Source organism: Myxine glutinosa, chromosome 10, assembly GCF_964187855.1.
Source record: "Myxine glutinosa chromosome 10, kmMyxGlut1.1, whole genome shotgun sequence".
NCBI lineage: Eukaryota > Metazoa > Chordata > Myxini > Myxiniformes > Myxinidae > Myxine > Myxine glutinosa.
The window spans coordinates 22,949,928-22,970,493 of record NC_136270.1 but is presented as its reverse complement, the minus strand read 5'-3'; the positions used below and the strand labels follow the sequence as shown (position 1 = coordinate 22,970,493).

Genomic DNA, 20,566 nt, shown 5'->3' with positions numbered 1-20,566 from the left:
AAAGATGATGGGAATAGAGCCTGTGATGGATACTGTGAAGAGAAACAGTTTGAGATGGTTTGGTCATGTGTTGAGGAAGGATGAAAGTGACTGGTTGAGAAGAGTGATGGAAATGAATGTAAAAGGAAGTAGAGGATGGGGAAGACCGAGAAAGACATGGCTAAAGGTGGTGGAAATGGAGAAGATTGTCATAGGGCCTGCAAGGCTAACCCCCGCTCTTGCAGGGAAAATGGCCTTAAAATGCCTGTTGTGTGTTGTAATCAAATGGGTTTTTGGCATGATCTGTAAATGAGCGCTACCTGCGCTCATTTCCTCAGCTGTTCCCTGTTCACCATGAATGAGGAGGATAGCGCTTTGGTTGGAATGATAGAGGAAATCCCGATCTAAACCTACACAACGCATTGCCCTTGAAACCCGCTACACATAAAGGAGGACTATCTAAGAACCGCCTTTCGAGGCCATTTTTCCCTGCAGAGCAGAGGTTGGCCTTTTTGGGGCACTGTGGTCCCCTTTTTGAAGCAATGTTTTAAGGCCGGATGCCCTTCCTGCCGCCAACCCTGTTAGTCTCCTCTTGCGACACACAGGGAATTACCAGTGAACTGGTACTCAATTTGCCGACCTCGGAAGGATGACAGGCTGAGTCAACCCTCATTGACATTAATTCAGCGATCGACCAGGATTCGAACCCAGGATCCGAGGATCCCAAACCGGCACCCTAATCGCTAAGCCAACACCAGGCTCAAAGGAGGACTATCTAAACATTTAATATTTAAATAACTAAGCTCGTTAATCTGTAGGTTGTGTGCCATTGCTTCAGGGAGTTCCGGTTCGCAGAACCACAACAATATTGTTGTGAATATGAGAATGTTTTTTTTTATTTTGTTGTGGTGGTAAAATGTTGTAAAATATCACCCCTCCTCCCTCCGTTTGTGGTTGTATAAAGGTCAAAGGGCGTTTCCGTAGTTAGTCCATAAAACATACATGCAGGACACGATATATCCTTTCTTTTGACAGTTATATCCTTATTATGTGTATTAGCGTAAGGCTGTGTCTTCCATTAATTGAAATACTCCATTGCACCAGTGAAAGAGATAGATTCCCTTCCATTCCCCCCTTTCCGTCAATTGCAATTCGAAGCGCCTTCCGCATTTTGGTCGGTTTTTCCCTCCAATAACCGCCATTGACCACGAGGCTCGAGTCGGGGAGGAAAGGCGTGTCTCCACCTCGTCATAGAGGGGAGGAGTGAGCCCGCCCCACTCGACCAACCATGAGCCAGGGGTTCGGCTAGAGAGGGCGGAGGAAGAGCGATCGGGGAGGGTCGCAAAGGTTGAGGGGCGGGGGCCTATATAACCCAAGGCAAGGGCGTGTCCAAAAAAGAGGAGAAGAAGAAAGAGAGATGCACTCTGGGTTGGTCTGGGTCGGTTGAGAGAAAGAGAGGAGGAGTTGGTTGCAAGGAGTTGGTGACAGTCGGTTGCCAGAGAGAGGAGTCGGTGGTGAGAAGTGAGAGAAGCAAGAAAGAGTTGAGGGTTGAGGGTTGAGGGACCAGACCAGTGAGACAAGTCCTGGGAACGCAGCGGACGGAGGCCGCCGCAGCAGCGACACCCGGCAACCGCCAAAGGGGGCCTGAACGGCGGTTTGGAGCAGGGCCAACAAAAAGGAACGGCGGCTGCCAAACGCACGATTGAGCTGCAAGATCCCCCCTTGGACCTTTCCTCTCCCTCCAGCCATCCACCTTCTGCCATCCCTGGCATTCCCCGCGTGAGTCAGCGTTCTGTTTGTTCTGTCCTGGGATATAAGTTAAGTCTGTAGGTAAGCTAAATTTGCACTGTGTCACCTGCGTCTTGTGCTTGTAAATAAACGTGACATCTGTCTTTTTGCTTGTGTGTAAATAGTAGGAATAAATGTAGTAGTATTTCAAACCTTTTTTTGTCTCCGTTTTCCTCTTGCATTGCGTCGCTTTTGTCTTTTCCCTCATTGAGCAGCTAGGGTGCGATACAACCAACGTTCGGGTGGAATCGGGTGAGTTTTGTTAGGTCGCGGTCTTACACCACCGCTCGGTCTATAACATCTAACCGCGATCTATAACAATATGTTCTCACCAGTTGTGAGTTAGCTGGGCCTGGTTCATCTTTTGAAATTGTAACCCTGGCACACATTAAATGGCGCCAATCTCATTAGGAGGCCTTCTTAAACCTGCAGCCCTGGTTCATGGGTTCAATAGTTTGGCCCATCTATTCGACAGACGATTGATTGTAGCGACAGATCCTCGTTAGTTTTCTGTACGCCAAAAACAGAAGCAATAAATAGCACCGCAAAGCGGGCGTAACCCCTCGGACCATGCGCGGTGAAAGGAAGCCGTGGCGGCCATATTGAAAATTGCAGCGTGCCCATTTTCGAAAGACACCTTCATCTACTCAACCCCAACACACACTGCAAAGATGGATTTAATTGGACAAGCCGTTCTGCTCGAAATTGACGGAAACCAATTTCAAGATGGCTACCGTGGCGGCCATATTGAAAATCGCAGCACGCCCATTTTCGAAAGGAACCTTCCTCTACTCAACCCCAACACACACTGCAAAAATGGATTTAATCTGACAAGCCGTTCTGCTAAAAATTGATGGAAACCAATTTCAAGATGGCTGCCGTGGCGGCCATATTGAAAATCGCAGCGCGCCCATTTTCGAAAGGATCCTTCCTCTACTCAACCCCAACACACACTGCAAAAATGGATTTAATCGGACAAGCCGTTCTCCTTGAAATTGACGGAAACCAAAAGTTGACGGACGCCCGGACCCCCACCCTCCCGCCTAGACGACATCCGTGACGACAATACCCCTTAGCCCAATTTGGGCTGAGGGGTGAAAACGGATTGAAAATTTGGGGATCATAAGAGGTGGTAGATTTAACCACCTGGTAGTCTACCTTGGTTCATCAGGATTCAGTTGATGGCAATGTACGAGAGAGCGTGCACAGCTGTAAGGACGAAGGACGGGAACAGTGGTGAGTTTGAGGTGAAGGTGGGAGTGCATCAGGGACACTGGTCCAAGTCAGGTGATGATTTATCAAAGAACGACAACCCCAATATGTTTTTAGCCTTCTTGGTTCCTTGCAATATTCTTCCTGTCCGAAACACCAAAAGGGAGTGCAGACCGGGAAGAGTAGAATGTTGCATAATTTTATTATTTGGAAACTCAACGTTTATTTTGTCAAAGGATTTTATAATTTATGATGCAGCATAGTGATGATGTTCATACATATTAATATTTTTAATTTAAAATTACCTCAGAAATGCTCGAAGTGATATCAGCTGCATTTGTCCTTGCTCAGCTATACAACGCATTCCCTTTGCTTCGCTACATACCTGGACCACATCTCTATCTGGCGAAAGAATCAAGGAAGATGTCCAGCTTTGTTCAAGGATTGTTTTCACAACACCAGTCAGTTCTTGATACCTCCAATCCCCAGGATTACATTGATGCATTCCTCGTCAAACAGGCGAAGGCAAGTGTATATGTTCGGGTGTGTGTTCGGGTGTGTGTTCGAGTGTGTGCTCGAGCCAAGTTAGGGGTAAAGGGAGATGCGTAGTTGGGGGGAGAGAAAGAGATCTCCACAACAGGCATTTTAAAGGCCATTTTCCCTGCTAGAGCGGTGGTTAGCCTTGCGGTCCCCATGACAATCTTCTCCATTTTGCCCTATTTTCTGCATCTCTCCTTGTTAACCCCCTTGCCCGCATTTCTTCTTCCACCATCTTTAGCCAAGTCTTTCTCGGTCTTCCCCGTCCTTTACTTCCTTCCACATTCATTTCCATCACGCTTCTCAACCAGTCATTTTCATCCTTCCTCAACACATGACCAAACCATCTCAAACTGTTTCTCTTCACAGCATCCATCACAGGCTCTATTCCCATCATCTTTCGCAATTCATCATTTGGCTTCCTCTCTCTCAACGATACTCCACACATCCACCGAACCATTCACATTTCCACCCTTTCCAGCCTTCTTTGCTGCTCTACGTTCATTACCCATGTCTCGCTCCCATAAATCATAACACTTCTCACACACGCAGCATACACCTTTCCCTTCAGCTTCAACGACACTCCCTTCCTCGTCAGCACGCCACTCAGTTCCCAAAACTTCTTCCTTGCACATCTCACTCCAGCAACTGTTGCCGAGTCTGATCCACCTTCTCCATTCAGCATGTCTCCTAGGTAACAAAATGTTTTCACACCTTCCAGCTTCATGCCGTCTCCAAGATCCAACTCAACATTTCCTCCATCTGCAGCTCCCTCTGTGCACACCTTACACTTGAATGTAGCTGCCACACTGGTTAATGACCCTTTCAAACCACTACATTTTTGATGAACCCACTCAGCGCACATTGTACATTGAATTGAGTTCACTCCGACACCCTTCCTGCACACAGCACAGGGCCACTTCCCAGTTTTTTCCACCTCACCACATGCTTTACCACTTGCCATCACCTTTGTTTTTCCGATATTCACCTTCAGACCTTTCGTCTCCATACATTCCTTCCACTTGTTCATCTTCTCCTTCAGTCCATCCATACTTTCTGCAATCAACACCAGATCATCTGTATACAACAACTCCCACGGTAAACCCTCCTTTACGTTCCGAGCCAGCAGCTCCATCACAGCTACAAATATCAGTGGACTTAGTACCGACCCCTGATGCACTCCCACCTTCACCTCAAACTCACCACTGTTCCCGTCCTTTGTCCTTACAGCTGTGCGCGCTCTTTTGTACATTGCCATCACTACTCTGATCAACCATTCCCCCATTCCTAACTTCCTCAATGCCCATGTCACGACTTCATGTGGAACCCTATCGAATGCTTTCTCCAGATCAACAAACCCAAGAAACAGCTTCTTCCTCTTCTCCATGTACTTCTCCTGCAACTGCCTCACAATAAAAAGTGCGTCTGTCGTTCCTCTTCCTGGCATAAATCCAAACTGCATTTCGTCGATCTTCACTTTCTTCCTTCTCCTCCTCTCCAACACCATTTCCAATACCTTCATTCCATGCTCCAATAACTTTATCGCTCGATACGAGCCACAGTCCAGAGGGTCACCTTTCCCCTTGTATAGAGGGACGAGGGTTACTCAGTTCCCAATCCACTGGAATGCGGCCTTCTTTCACCACCACATTGCAGATCTCTGTCATTCTCTTCACACCCCAATTTCCCGCTACCTTCAACATATCTCCCACAACTCCCGTCGGCCTTCCCGCTTTTCTACTCTTCATTGCTTTAATCGCTTCCTCAAATTCCTTCTCGGTTATCTTCTCTGCCGGTCCTAAAACTGGGTTACTCTCTATGTCGCCATCCCATTCATTCTCTGCATTCAACAGTATTTCCATATATCTCTTCCATCTTCCTTCAATTCCATCTGGGTCCACAACGATTTGTCATACTTCATCCTTCAAGCAAATCACCCCCATCACATCACACCTCTCTTTCGCTATCTGCTTTGCAATCCTGAATACCGCTCTCTGACCCTCTTCCAAATCCAAGCGTTCTCCGAACATTTTCCTACATGCCTCCTGTGCCTTTGCTACCTCTTTCTTTGCAGCCTTCTTGGCTGCCTTATAACTTTCATGCTCTGCCTTTTCTGCCCCCATACCCTTCGCCTTCTGCCACTCCTTGACCTTCTTCCTCTTCTCGTCAATCTTCTTTCCAACTTCATCATCCCACCACCATGTTTCCGAGTGCCTCGGTGGTCCTTTTGTCCATCCACATACCTCACCAACGGCTCCCAACAGACCAGCTTTCATTGACATCCAACCACTTTAAAGCTCAACCACATCATCCTCTACCATACTCAGCCTCTCTTTTAATGCCTCCCACACTGTCACCTCTTTCAACCTGCACACCTTCATTCTCGGTTGTATTGGTACTTCACCCGCCGAGCTCTCCTCGCACCTTTCAACCTTATGTCGCAGACAACCAAGTGGTGCTGTGAAACAGCCTCCTCCCCCGGGATCACCTTTGTGTCCCGGGGGTGCCCCCTATCTCGCCTACGCACCCTCAGGTAGTCAACGGTTGTCGTCGACCCACCTGACGTGTATTTAACAAGCTTATTATCCTCTTTCTGGAACTGGAGACGCGAGATCTCGGAGACGGTGGGAGGGATTTTCGAAGCTCCACACGGTCTCCACGTTTTTCGAAGTTAAGTCTGTTCACAATTGTATTTTGTCGAAACTGTATTTATCTTTCGGTGTGTGAAGTTATTGTGTGCAACTTTGGTTGTTTCTCGGTGTTTATCTTTCATGAATTGATCGTCTGTTTGCCGTGTCGTGTCTTGAGGCCTTGTACAGTGTGCACTGTACAACCTTGAGGCTTTGTTTTTCTCTCAGCGGTCCGTCGTTTGTGATCCAATAACTTTCGTTCTCTGTATTCCCAGGCTTTTCACCCATAGCCTACTTCCTTGTGTAAATCTCAACTCAAAAAAAAAAAAAAAAAAAAAAAAAAAAACATTTCCTTCTCTGTTCTCATTCGTTTATTCATTCTTATTCGTTCGTTCGTTCTTCGACCACGTGTTTCTCCCCCATTTCCCCAGATAGTTTTCACTCATTAACCTTCAATGTTTACACTTTCCCCTCAAGTTATGTATTCCGTCATATTTTATAACACCTTTTTCTTCTTCTTCTTTAAAAGGCTGCTTTCGACTTGCTCACCAAATCAATTCATCCCAAAAAAAATATCCATCTCCTATAGTACCTTTTTTCTACATTCCCTAAACTCTCCTGCACTCCATCCTCCATCCAGCGTCCTTAAACGTATTTTTAACTCGAAGGTCACAAGAAACTCATTTTGCAATAAATGTTCGTTTCCCATAAATCGTACACTTTCAAAAATCCAATCTCACCCCTCCCCTCCAAATCTTCCCCATAACCCCTCCCCTCCAAATCTTCCCCATCACCCCTCCCCTCCAAATCTTCCCCATCACCCATCCCTTTCAAATCTCCCCCCTTGCCCCCTCCCTCCTAAACTACCCCCTCACCCCTCCCCGCCAAGACGCCCCCTCGCCCCTCCCCTCCTAGACTCCTGCCTCACCCCTCCCCTCCAAATCTCCCCCATATCCCATCCCTTTCAAATCCCTCCCCTTGTCCCTTCCCTCCCAAACTCCCCCCTCACCCCTCCCCTTCAAATCTCCCCACCCTCATTGCTTCTCAATTTCCCCCCTCTCACTCCCCCTCCTCAAAGCGTCCTCCCCGCTTCTTCCCCCTTCAAACTCTCACCTCCATCTCCCCCAACCTTCTGCCTCGCTCTTCCCCCTCCTCAAATAACACCTCATTGTGGCTCACCCAATCACCATCAAACCTTTTGTCCGCCCCATCCTTCCCTTTCTCCGAGCTATTCTGAAATCTCTGACACACCTTCAACAGCTCTCCCTATCTCTTCCACCTCTTCCACATCTTACCCTACCCCTCCTCCCCACTGTTCTGTATCTGATGCTCCCCCTTCCTCTTCATTAACGGTATGGACCTCAAACATCCGGGGCCTTCGTTCAAACTTAACTGATCTCTCCATACAGGTTGCTTCTGTCAAACCAGACGTGATCTGCTTAACAGAAACTTTCCTCCTTTATGATGTCTCTGATTCCATAGTATCTCTCCCGGGCTACTCCCTCCTCCGGTATGATAGACCTGAGCCTCGTCCTGGAGGCGGGGTTGCTATCTTTATCAAAAACTCTCTTCCTCACTCGCCCTGCACTGCACTCTCTCCACCTCACCCCCAGGAATACCTCTGGCTACGGCTTCCCCTTCGCTCCCACCTCTTGTTCATATGTGTGTTGTACCGTCCACCAAACAGTGATGACTCCATCTACATCTCGCTGTCTGATGATATGGACCAACTTCTATCTACTCATCCCAACTCTCTCTTCCTCATATGTGGTGATTTCAATTGTCACCATGCCAGTTGGCTGGGTGTGGGTACCTCTCTCACCAGCCATGGCTCTTCAGCAAAGGACTTCTGCGACTCACTGGGACTGACACAATCTGTCAATTTCCCGACCCGGATCTCAGTCAACGGAACATCTTCTCTTCTGGACTTGGTTATGACTAACTTCCCTGAAAATGTCTGCTGCTCTTCTTCTGCTCCGATCGGATCATCTGATCATGTCCTTGTTAAAGTGGACATCTCTCTGACCATCATCAGGGAGCCTGCTCAGCGTCGACGAGTCTGGCATTTCACTCAGGCCAACTGGCACGGTCTTCAAGTAGCCATCAATCATCTGGACTGGTCTCCCATCTCTACCACCTCTGACATCAACTCATCCTGGGAATTCTTCCAAAGTAAATTGCTCTCTCTCATGCACAGATTTATCCCATCTCGTCTTCAGTTGTCATACCCTTCCTCCCGTCCATGGTACACGGAATCTTGTGGTGAGGCTGTTGCCCAGAAACAACTTGCCTTCGTCTCCTGGAAAGCAAATCCAACGGAAGGAAATCTCATTTCCTTTCACAAAGCCCGAAACAAGTGTGTGTCCACCCTCAGGAGAGCCAGGAAACAATATCTCTCCGTTCTCAAGACCGAACTCTCTTATCTGTCTCCCTCTTCCAAATCCTGGTGGCGTCTGGTCAAATCCGTTTCTGGTGTTTGTTCCCCCTCCATCCCCTCCCTTACCTCAAACGGCTACACAGCTGACTCCGCACGTGAAAAAGCTGAATGCCTCAACTCTGTGTTTGCCTCTAAATCTTGTGTCCCAAACCCATCCCTCTCTGTACCCACCATACCCAGTCGTACCCTGCTGCTCCTGGACTCCGTGTCCTTTCCTCCTGAAAAGGTGGAAAAGTTTCTGTCAACCCTCGACTCTGATTCTGCAACTGGACCCGATGGCATCAGCCCACGGGTCCTAAAATCCTGCTCTGCTGCTCTATCTCACCCTCTCTCTGTTCTCTTCACCCTCTCTTTTGCTCAAGGTCAACTGCCATCTGCTTGGAAATCAGCCAACATCACCGCTTTGCACAAAAAAGGTGCAAAAACAGATCCTAGCAACTATAGACCAATCAGCCTTCTCCCAATTATCAGCAAAGTCATGGAATCCATCATTGCTTCGGATATGAAATCTTTCCTCTTCTCCAATGGCTTGATCTCTGATCATCAATTTGGTTTCAGACCAGGTCACTCTACTCTGGACATGCTGCTTCTGCTGTCTCAACAATGGATGGAGGTCCTCAATGCCAAACAGGAGATTAGAGCTGTCTCCCTCGACATATCACGTGCCTTCGACACGGTCTGGCACCCCGCTCTGCTCACCAAACTCTCCTCCTTTGGTATCCATGGAAATCTCCACGCATGGCTGGCGGACTTCCTCTCTAGTCGTCGTCAACGTGTGGCCCTGAATGGGTTTCTCTCATCTCCTCTTCCTGTTCAGGCTGGAGTTCCCCAAGGCAGTGTTCTGGGCCCCGTGCTTTTTCTGGTCTTCATCAATGATCTCTCTGACTCTCTCGAAAATCCTCTCTATCTCTTTGCTGATGACTCCACTCTCTGCCGCTCCATTCCTCTTCCCTCAGATCGGCAGTCTGCTGCCTCTTCACTCTCTGAAGACCTGGACAAAATCACAGACTGGTCAAACAAGTGGAACATGTCTTTCAATCCTGACAAATCTCACACTCTTACTATGTCTCTCCGAAAAGATCGACTGGACAACCCTCCCATCTACTTTCTCAACAATCCTCTCCAAGAAGTTCTGTCGCTCAAGATTTTGGGTCTCACTATCTGCCATGATCTTTCTTGGGAAAACCACATTTCCAAGCTGGCCTCCAAAGCCAGTCGCCGACTGGGCATCCTCCGTCATGCGAAGTCCTTCCTCGGCACACCTGAGCTCCTCACCACATACAAGGCTTTCATCCGCAGCTCAATGGAATACTGTTCTCCCCTATGGGCCGGTGCTCCTGCCTCACACCTAGCTCGGCTTCACGCTGTTGAAACCAAAGCTTTCAGAATTATTGGAATCTCCCGCGATGAAGCTATCTCTGAGGGCCTTTCACTCACTCACCGCAGGCAGGTAGGTGGTCTTTCTGTCTTCTACCGACTCCTCTCCGGCCTTGCACCCCCAGCTCTCTCTGTGCTCTGTCCCCCAAATATTCCTACAGGTCGCACAAGATCTGCCAGCAACCCTCTGATGGTTAAACTGCCGAAATCTCGGCTCTCTGCTCACCTTCACTCTTTCATTCCTCTTTTCTCCCGCCTCTGGAACAAACTCCCTCACTCCCTTCAATCCCACTCCTCCCTCCAGGTCTTTAAAACAGCTGTTCACCACCATCTCTTATCTTCCCCCATCCAAAACCTTGATCTTTTCTACCCCCGCTAATTCACCCCAGATCCACCTTGTTTGAAATTCCAACTTCTTTCCTGGAAGTCCTGGCAGTGTCCATATGTTTTATACCTCTCCCACCGCCCCCTTCCCATGCCCCCCCCCCAAAGCCCTCGCCCTCTCTCAGATCTCTCGATGTCTCCATGTCTCTCGGTCCCTGCTCTCAAATGTTGTGTTTGTGTCCTTCCCCCTCTCTCCCCATCTTGTCTACCGCTCCCGATGTTATATGTTTTATGTGTCGGTTTGTCTTTCTGTGTGATTTATGTTCGCTCTTTCACGAGCCTCGATCTTGTATACAAAAAAAAAAAAAAAAAAAAAAAAAAAAACTGAGTATTACAAATCAACAAATCAGCTCCATCAACAAACTCCAAAATCCTTTCACCTTCTCCATTTCTCACACCATATCCGTAACCCCCATGAACTCCCTCAAAACCGTCCATACTCCTTCCCACATGTCCATTTAGGTCTCCTCCTACCACAACAACTTCCTTATCTTTCACGTTTTCCATCAGCTTCTCTATCGCACACCAGAACTTGTCCTTCTCTTCATCGCTCCGACCAACCTGCGGAGCATATCCCGAGATGACGTTCACCAAGAGCTTTCCAATCATCATTTTCACCATCATCAACCTTTCACTGACTCTCGTCACACTCACCACACTGTCTACAAACTCCTCAGAAAACAGGACACCAACACCATTCACGCCTTCTGGGCACCCTTGCCACACAAACTTGTATTTCTGTCCCTGCCTACCCTTCACCATTCTCACACCACTTCCCTTCCATCTCGTCTCCTGCACACAACATTGGTCCACTCTTCTTCTGACCAATACTTCCATCACTTCTCCTGATCTCCCTGTTATTGTCCCTACATTCCATGTCCCAAACCTCAGAAACCGATCTCCACGTCGGGCATCAGACGTTTCGTAGTCATAAATGGAGTGATTTCCACCCTTGCTTCGATCGGGTTCCCCACCTTGAGTTTTGACGAGAGGGAGTGGGGTCCCCCACGGGGTACTTCGGGCTGTACCCTGCCCATATCTAGTTGTAATTGTCATGGTTCTCTTTTTGAGGCAATGTTTTTATGGCCGGATGCCCTTCCTGACGCCAGCCCTTTAAGTCGCCTCTTACGACACGCAGGGATACGGTGTACCTATTCCAAACCGGGGTACACACCGGCGAGAAAGAGATCTCCACGACATACTGATTTTAATAATGAAACGTTCTCTGTGTTAATAAATAATTTATGAACTCCTTGGGCACAAACTCAATGGAGCCCTTTCACCAAACACGAAATAGACAACAACTTAACGATTAACGTGAACCTAAGAAACAATTAACAGAACCTAAGTCCAAAGCTGTTGCTGCAAGTCAAGGATGCGGTGACAATGCAAAGTAAACTATAAGCAAGGACAGATAATAGAATGCAGAGGTAAGGATTGGGTTAACCTGGTGATGACTGAAGGCAGAAGATTGTGCAGTGCACGTTAATGGCAAGGAATGCCTTGCAGGTGAGGACAGGAAGTACATTTGATGAGCACATGCAGTCACCTATTACTCCTCACTCAAACCAACACCTCAGCGAACCATCCACAGCTCTGACTGGTTAGCACTCACTCACAAACTGACTGACTCTATCTACAAACTGACTGACTCTATCTACAAACGGACTGACTCTATATACAAACTGAGTCACTCTATCTACAAACTGACTGACTCTATTTACAAACTGACTGACTCTATCTACAAACTGACTCACTCTATCTACAAACTGACTGACTCTATCTACAAACTGACTGACTCTATCGACAAACTGACTGACTCTATCTCCAAACTGACTGACTCTATCTACAAACTGATTGACTCTATCTACAAACGGACTTACTCTATCTACAAACTGACTGACTCTATCTACAAACTGACTAGTTCCATCTACAAACTGACTGACTCTACCTACAAACTGACTGACTCTATCTACAAATTGACTGACTCTATCGACAAACTGACTGACTCTATCTACAAACTGACTGACTCTATCTACAAACTGACTGACTCTATCTACAAACTGACTGACTCTATCTACAAACTGACTGACTATTTACAAACTGAATGACTCTATCTACAAACTGACTGACTATTTACAAACTGAATGACTCTATCTACAAACTGAATTACTCTATCTACAAACTGACTGACTCTATCTACAAACTGACTGACTCTATCTACAAACTGACTGACTCTATCTACAAACTGACTGACTCTATCTACAAACTGACTGACTATTTACAAACTGAATGACTCTATCTACAAACTGACTGACTATTTACAAACTGAATGACTCTATCTACAAACTGAATTACTCTATCTACAAACTGACTGACTCTATCTACAAACTGACTGACTCTATCTACAAACTGACTGACTCTATCTACAAACTGACTGACTCTATCTACAAACTGACTGACTCTATCTACAAACTGACTGACTCTATCTACAAACTGACTGACTCTATCTACAAACTGACTGACTATTTACAAACTGAATGACTCTATCTACAAACTGACTGACTATTTACAAACTGAATGACTCTATCTACAAACTGAATTACTCTATCTACAAACTGACTGACTCTATCTACAAACTGACTGACTCTATCTACAAACTGACTGACTCTATCTACAAACTGACTCACTCCATCTACAAACTGACTGACTCTATCTACAAACTGACTCAATCTATCTACAAACTGACTCATTCTATCTACAAACTGACTGACTCTATCTACAAACTGACTGACTCTATCTGCAAACTGACTGACTCTATCGACAAACTGATGGACTCTATCTCCAAACTGACTGACTCTATCTACAAACTGACTGACTCTATCTACAAACTGACTGACTATCTACAAACTGACTGACTCTATTTACAAACTGACTGATTATATCTACAAACTGACTGACTCTATCTACAAACTGACTGACTCTATCTACAAACTGAATGACTCTATCTACAAACTGAATGACTCTATCTACAAACTGACTCAATCTATCTACAAACTGACTCATTCTATCTACAAACTGACTGACTCTATCTACAAACTGACTGACTCTATCTACAAACTGACTGACTCTATCGACAAACTGACTGACTCTATCTACAAACTGACTGACTCTATCTACAAACTGACTGACTCTATCTACAAACTGACTCACTCTATCTACAAACTGACTGACTCTATCTACAAACTGAATGACTCTATCTACAAACTGACTGACTCTATCTACAAACTGAATGACTCTATCTACAAACTGACTGACTCTATCTACAAACTGACTGACTCTATCTACAAACTGACTGACTCTATCTACAAACTGACTGACTCTATCTACAGACTGACTGACTCTATCTACAAACTGACTGACTCTATCTACAAACTGACTGACTCTATCTACAAACTGACTGACTATCTACAAACTGACTGACTCTATCTACAAACTGACTCACTCTATCTACAAACTGACTCACTCTATCTACAAACTGACTCACTCTATCTTCAAACTCAATGACTCTATCTACAAACTGACTGACTCTATCGACAAACTGACTGACTCTATCTACAAACTGACTGACTCTATCTACAAACTGACTGACTCTATCGACAAACTGACTCACTCTATCGACAAACTGACTCACTCTATCGACAAAGTGACTGACTTTATCTACAAACTGACTGACTCTGTCTACAAACTGACTGACTCTGTCTACAAACTGACTGACTCTATCTACAAACTGACTGACTCTATTTACAAACTGACTGACTCTATCTACAAACTGACTGACTCTATCTACAAACTGACTGACTCTATCTACAAACTGACTGACTATCTACAAACTGACTGACTCTATCTACAAACTGACTGACTTTATCTACAAACTGACTGACTCTATCTACAAACTGACTGACTCCATCTACAGACTGACTGACTCTATTTACAAACTGACTGACTCCATCTACAAACTGACTGACTATCTACAAACTGACTGACTCTATCTACAAACTGACTGACTTTATCTACAAACTGACTGACTCTATCTACAAACTGACTGACTCCATATACAAACTGACTGACTCTATCTACAAACTGACTGACTCTATCTACAAACTGACTGACTCCATATACAAACTGACTGACTCTATCTACAAACTGACTGACTCTATCTACAAACTGACTGACTCTATCTACAAACTGACTGACTCTATCTACAAACTGACTGACTCTATCTACAAACTGACTGACTCTATCTACAAACTGACTGACTCTATCTACAAACTGACTGACTCTATCTACAAACTGACTGACTCTATCTACAAACTGACTGACTCTATCTACAAACTGACTGACTTTATCCACAAACTGACTGACTCTATCTACAAACTGACTGACTCTATCTACAAACTGACTGACTCTATCTACAAACTGACTGACTCTATCTACAAACTGACTGACTCTATCTACAAACTGAATGACTCTATCTACAAACTGAATGACTCTAGCTACAAACTGACTGACTCTATCGACAAACTGACTGACTCTATCTTCAAACTGACTGACTCTATCTACAAACTGACTGACTCTATCTACAAACTGACTGACTCTATCCACAATCTAACTGACTATCTACAAACTGACTGACTCTATCTACAAACTGAATGACTCTATCAACAAACTGACTGACTCTATCTACAAACTGACTGACTCTATCTACAAACTGAATGACTCTATCGACAAACTGACTGACTCTATGTACAAACTGACTGACTCTGTCTACATTCTGATACATTCGGTCATTACTTATCCAATCTCAACTTCTTCCTTCTAAATGGTGTAACGGGGTCTACATGGTATTGGGGGGTCTTGCAGGGTATTAATGGGATTTAGGGGTCTTGAAGGATCTTGGGGCTCTCAAAGGTCTTCAGGTACTAAAGAGTCTTAAGGGTCTAAAGGGTCTTCAGGTTCCAAAGGGTCTAATGCATCTGAAACGTCTTAGGGGTCAAATGAGTCTTCACGGGTCTTGAAGGGTCTGAGGGTAAAGGGTCGTCGTGGTCTGAAGGGTCTTATGGGTCTGAAAGGTTTGAGGGGTATAAAGGGTCTTCAAGGATCTTAGGGTTCTGAGGGGTCTTTGGGTTCCAAAGGGTCTAACAGGTTGTTTTTTTTGATTTTTTTGTTTTTGTTTTTTTTGTATACTGAATCGAGGCTCGTGAAAGAGCTAACATTTTTTTCACAAACAAATCAACCAGACAAACAAAATATACAAAAAGAGGGAGCGGAAGACAAAATGGGGAGAGAAGGGGAAGCACACAACCACAACATTTGAGAGCAAGGAGAAATGTGGGAGGGAGAGGGCTTGGGGGGAGGAGGCATGGGAAGGGGGGGGGGGAGGTATAAAACACAAGGGGACCGAAATTAGCGGGGGTAGAAAAGATCAAGGTTTTGGATGGGGGAGGATAAGAGATGGTGGTGAACAGCTGTTTTAAAGACCTGGAGGGTGGAGTGGGATTGAAGAGAGTGAGGGAGTTTGTTCCAGAGGCGGGAGGAAAGAGGAATGAAGGAGTGAAGGTGAGCGGAAAGTCTTGATTTTGGCAGTTTAACCATAAGAGGGTTGCAGGCAGATCTTGTGCGACCTGTAGGAATATTTGGGGGACAGAGCCCAGAGAGAGCTGGGGGGGGCAAGGCCAGAGAGGAGTCGGTAGAAGACGGAAAGACCACCAACCTGTCTGCGGTGAGTGAGTGAAAGGCCCTTGGAGTTAGCTTCATCGCGGGAGATTCCAATGATTCTGAACGCTTTGGTTTCAACAGCGTGAAGACGAGCTAGGTGTGAGGCAGGAGCACCAGACCAGAGGGGAGAGCAGTATTCCATAGAGCTGCGGATGAAAGCCTTGTATGTGGTGAGGAGCTCAGGTGTGCCAAGGAAGGACTTCGCACGACGGAGGATGCCCAGTCGGCGACTGGCTTTGGAGGCCAGATTTGAAATGTGCTTTTCCCAGGAAAGATCATGGCAAATAGTGAGACCCAAAAGCTTGAGTGACAGAACTTCTTGGAGAGGATTATTCAGAAAGTGGATGGGAGGGTTGTCTATTCGGTCTTATCGGAGAGACATCGTAAGAGTGTGAGATTTATCAGGATTGAAAGACATGTTCCACTTGTTTGCCCAGTCTGTGATTTTGTCCAGGTCTGCAGAGAGTGAGGAGGCTGCAGACTGCCGATCTGAGGGATGAGGAGTGGAGCGACAGAGAGTAGAGTCGTCAGCAAAGAGATAGAGAGGATTTTCAAGAGAGTCAGAGAGATCATTGATGAAGACCAGAAAAAGCACACGGCCCAGAACACTACCTTGGGGAACTCCAGCCTGAACAGGAAGAGGAGATGAGAGAAACCCATTCAGGGCCACACGTTGACTACGACCAGAGAGGAAGTCCACCAGCCATGCGTGGAGATTTCCATGGATACCAAAGGAGGAGAGTTTGGTGAGCAGAGCAGGGTGCCAGACCGTATCGAAGGCACGTGAAATGTCAAGGGAGACAGCTTTGAGACATCTTTGGGGTCAAATGGGTCTTAAAGGGTTTGAGGGTAAAAGATCTTAGTGGCTTAGTGGTCTTAAGGGCCTTAATGGTCTGAATGATCTTAGGGGTCTAAAGAGTTTTAGGGGTTCTAGAGGGTCTTGGGGGTGGTGATTGATGGGTCTTAGGGGTCTTGAAAGGTCTTCGGGTTAGAAAGGGTCAAAGGGGTGTCATTGTTATAAAGGGACATGAGCATTTAAGGGTGTTGAAGGGTTTTAGGGGTCTCAGGGGTCTTTGGGGTCTTAGGGTGATAAAGTGTCTTTTGGGGTTTTAAAAGATCTTAGGGGTCTCTGGGGCTCTAAATATATATATGGGTCTAATGTAATTAATACACATGCTTACGTTCTGTACGGACAAATAAACAGAGAGACAAACAAATAATATTAACATTAAAAATAAATAATAATAAAAAAGGGGAAATTAAACAAAATTGTTGAACTTAAATTATCAAATATATTTAACACAATACAGTTGGACCCTGCTATTTGCGGGTTCTGCATATTCGCGGTTGATAAATTGCGACCTGCTTTTCTATTCACAGCCATATGCCCCGCGATTTCGCAGTTTTTCGCGGGTACAAAAAAAATATGCACGAGCCGGGAGCATGACATCTTTATAAAACCCATCTTTCACCAGCCACGCACAAAGCAGCTGAACATACACAAAAAAAACATCTACGAGCCACGATCAGGACCTGCTTCTACATTTGTGGTGCTGTGCCTCGCGTTTTCATGGCTTTCACAGCCAAGCGAGCTTCGAGATATCCCATCAATCACACTATGAATAGCTTCACGTGATATCCCGCCGTTTATACAGTAAAAAAAATTGCATTCACATTGCATTGCATTCACGGGATTTGCCTCGACATTCGTGCCATTTGCCTCGACATTCACGGGATTTGCCTCGACATTCGTGGGATTTGCCTCGACATGCGTGGGATTTGCCTCAACATGCGCGGGATTTGCCTCGACATGCGTGGGATTTGCCTCGACATGCGCGGGATTTGCCTCGACATTTGTGGGATTTGCCTCGACATTTGTGGGATTTGCCTCGACATTCTCGGGATTTGCCTCGACATTCACGGGATTTGCCTCGACCTTCACCTGATTTGCCTCGACATTCACGGGATTTGCCTCGACATTCACGGGATTTGCCTCGACATTCGCAGGATTTGCCTCGACATTTGCGGGTTTTGCCTCGTCATTCATGGATTTTGCCTCTACATTTGCGGTATTTGCCTCGACATTCTCAGTATTTGCCTCGACCTTCACGGGATTTGCCTCAACATTCCACAATATTAACAATTATAAACCACAAACAACTATGATTACCTTTTTAAGCAAAGAGCTGTAAATAACTATTCTGAAAGCTCTATTTAGATTTCTTTTTATTTTTCAATTTCAAATCTACTCGAGCCACAGTCGCAAGTGTGATTCCATTCAACAAAAATGTAAGTACAGTAGTTACAAAAGGAAATTGTAAACTTGCCTCACAGCGTGATAAGAATCCTTAATGGGGGGATATTTTATTTGTAATGGACCTGAAAACATTAGCCAATCTCTTGCATGGAATGTTTTCTACGGTTTCTCAGTAACTTCTGTTTGGATGAAATTTCCCTTTGCCTCAGGAGAAGAACATGTCAGAAGCAGGTGAAAAGGTATTTACCGATGACCACATGACATTCGCCACACGATCTCTGTTTGTGGCTGGCAGTGAAACGACTTCGACAACATTACGCTGCGCATCGCTCATCATGATCAAGCACCCGGATGTGCAGGGTAAGAGGCTGACATCTTTGCTTTATTGCAGACCCCAAGCAATGTAATGATCAAGAACTTGAAACTGGGAAATCGTACCACTTAGACCAACTTTTTCTTTGGGATGCCAGTGCAAAATACAGGGTGGACCATAAAATAGAGTAATATTTGGTCAAAGTACAGTAATATGGTTCTTGGTAATAGGTTTGTGGAAAATTTTCACATTTCCTTCCATTGCCTGTGAGCAGTGACCAAAACTCTTTTGTTACCACGCCTGTCTGTTTGTCTGCCTGTCTGTCTGTCTGTCTGTGAACAGGATATCTCAAAAATGTGTGGACTGATTCGGACGAAATTATGTGGACAGATTTGGTGTGCGACAAGGATGAAATGATGAGATATTTGGTGAATATTCGAATCCTGATCCAGATCAGGGAATTTTTTTAATTCCTCAAGTGATTTTTCACCATTGAGTGATAGGGCCAAAAATGATAAATAACATGATATTTCAAAATGTTTTGGATGACTTAGGACAGAACAAGCTGATTATGTTTCGGTTCAGGTCCAAATCCAGGTCTGGCCTATCAATGGAATACAAAACGTAAACTGTTCAGCTCTTTGGAGGTATGCTCTCTACCGAGTACCGTTCTAGTTACCCTCGCCAGAGGAGAGGCTATTGCATTTGGGACCGTTTGTTACTTGGCAAAAAAAAAAAAATTTTTTTGCAAGTATATTGATCACTCCGGTTTGTGTGTGTGTGTGTGTTTCTTTGTTTGTGTGTGTGTGTGTGTGTGTGTGTGTGTGTGTGTGTGTGTGTCTGCTCACTTATAATTGCCTACAGGTCACAATTTTAAACTGATCTTCACGAAACTTTACCAAATGGTAGAGTTCGTGGTCCGTCAAAATTCTATATATTTTTGGGGTCAAAAGGTCAAAAGGTCAACATAGGCCAAAGGTCAACCACCTTTTTCAAATTTCTAAAATTCTCAATTTTCATCCGATTGACTTGAAATTTGAACAGGATTTACATATCGGCGAAATGAATTCAACCACCAACTATTTTTGAGATCAACATGGGCCAAAAGGTCAACATAGGCCAAAGGTCAACCACTATTTTTCAAATTTCTAAAATCCTCAATTTTCATCCGATTGACTTGAAATTTGAATAGGATTTACATATCGGCTTACTGAATTCAACCACCAACTATTTTTGAGATCAGTGTTTGCCAAAAGGTCAACGTAGGCCAAAGTTCAACCACTTTTTTTTAATTTCTAAAATCCTCAATTTTCATCCGATTGACTTGAAATTTGAAGAGGATTTAGATATCGGCAAACCGAATTCAACCACCAACTATTTTTGAGATTAGCTTAGGCCATAAGGTCAATATAGGCCAAAGGTCAACCACCTTTTTCAAATTTCTAAAATCCTCAATTTTCATCCGATTGACTTGAAATTTGAATAGGATTTACATATCGGCTTACTGAACTCAACCACCAACTATTTTTGATATCAGCATAGGCCAAAAGGTCAACGTAGGCCAAAGGTCAACCACTTTTTTTTAAATTTCTAAAATCCTCAATTTTCATCCGATTCACTTGAAATTTGAATGGGATTTACATATCAGCAAACTGAATTCAACCACCAACTATTTTTGAGATCACCATCGGCCAAAAGGTCAACATACGCCCAAGGTCAACTGCTTTTTTCTAATTTCTAAAAGCCTCAATTTTCATCCGATTGACTTGAAATTTGAATAGGATTTTCATATCAGCCAACTGAATTCAACCATCAACTATTTTTGAGGTTAAAAGGATGCTCTACTGAGTGCCGTTCCACTTTGTCCTGTTTTG

At 45.0% G+C, this 20,566-nt stretch overlaps 1 protein-coding gene across 1 annotated transcript in view; it reads left to right on the top strand.

Annotated features, from left to right (window-relative positions):
* LOC137434346 (cytochrome P450 2F2-like) overlaps window positions 1-20,566 on the top strand; it is a 122,220-nt gene that overhangs the window by 35,054 nt on the left and 66,600 nt on the right. The window contains exons 5-6 of the mRNA XM_078785437.1: window positions 3,331-3,504; window positions 18,589-18,739. Of these exons, the coding sequence (XP_078641563.1) occupies window positions 3,331-3,504; window positions 18,589-18,739 (325 nt within the window). The remainder of the gene's footprint in view (window positions 1-3,330; window positions 3,505-18,588; window positions 18,740-20,566) is intronic.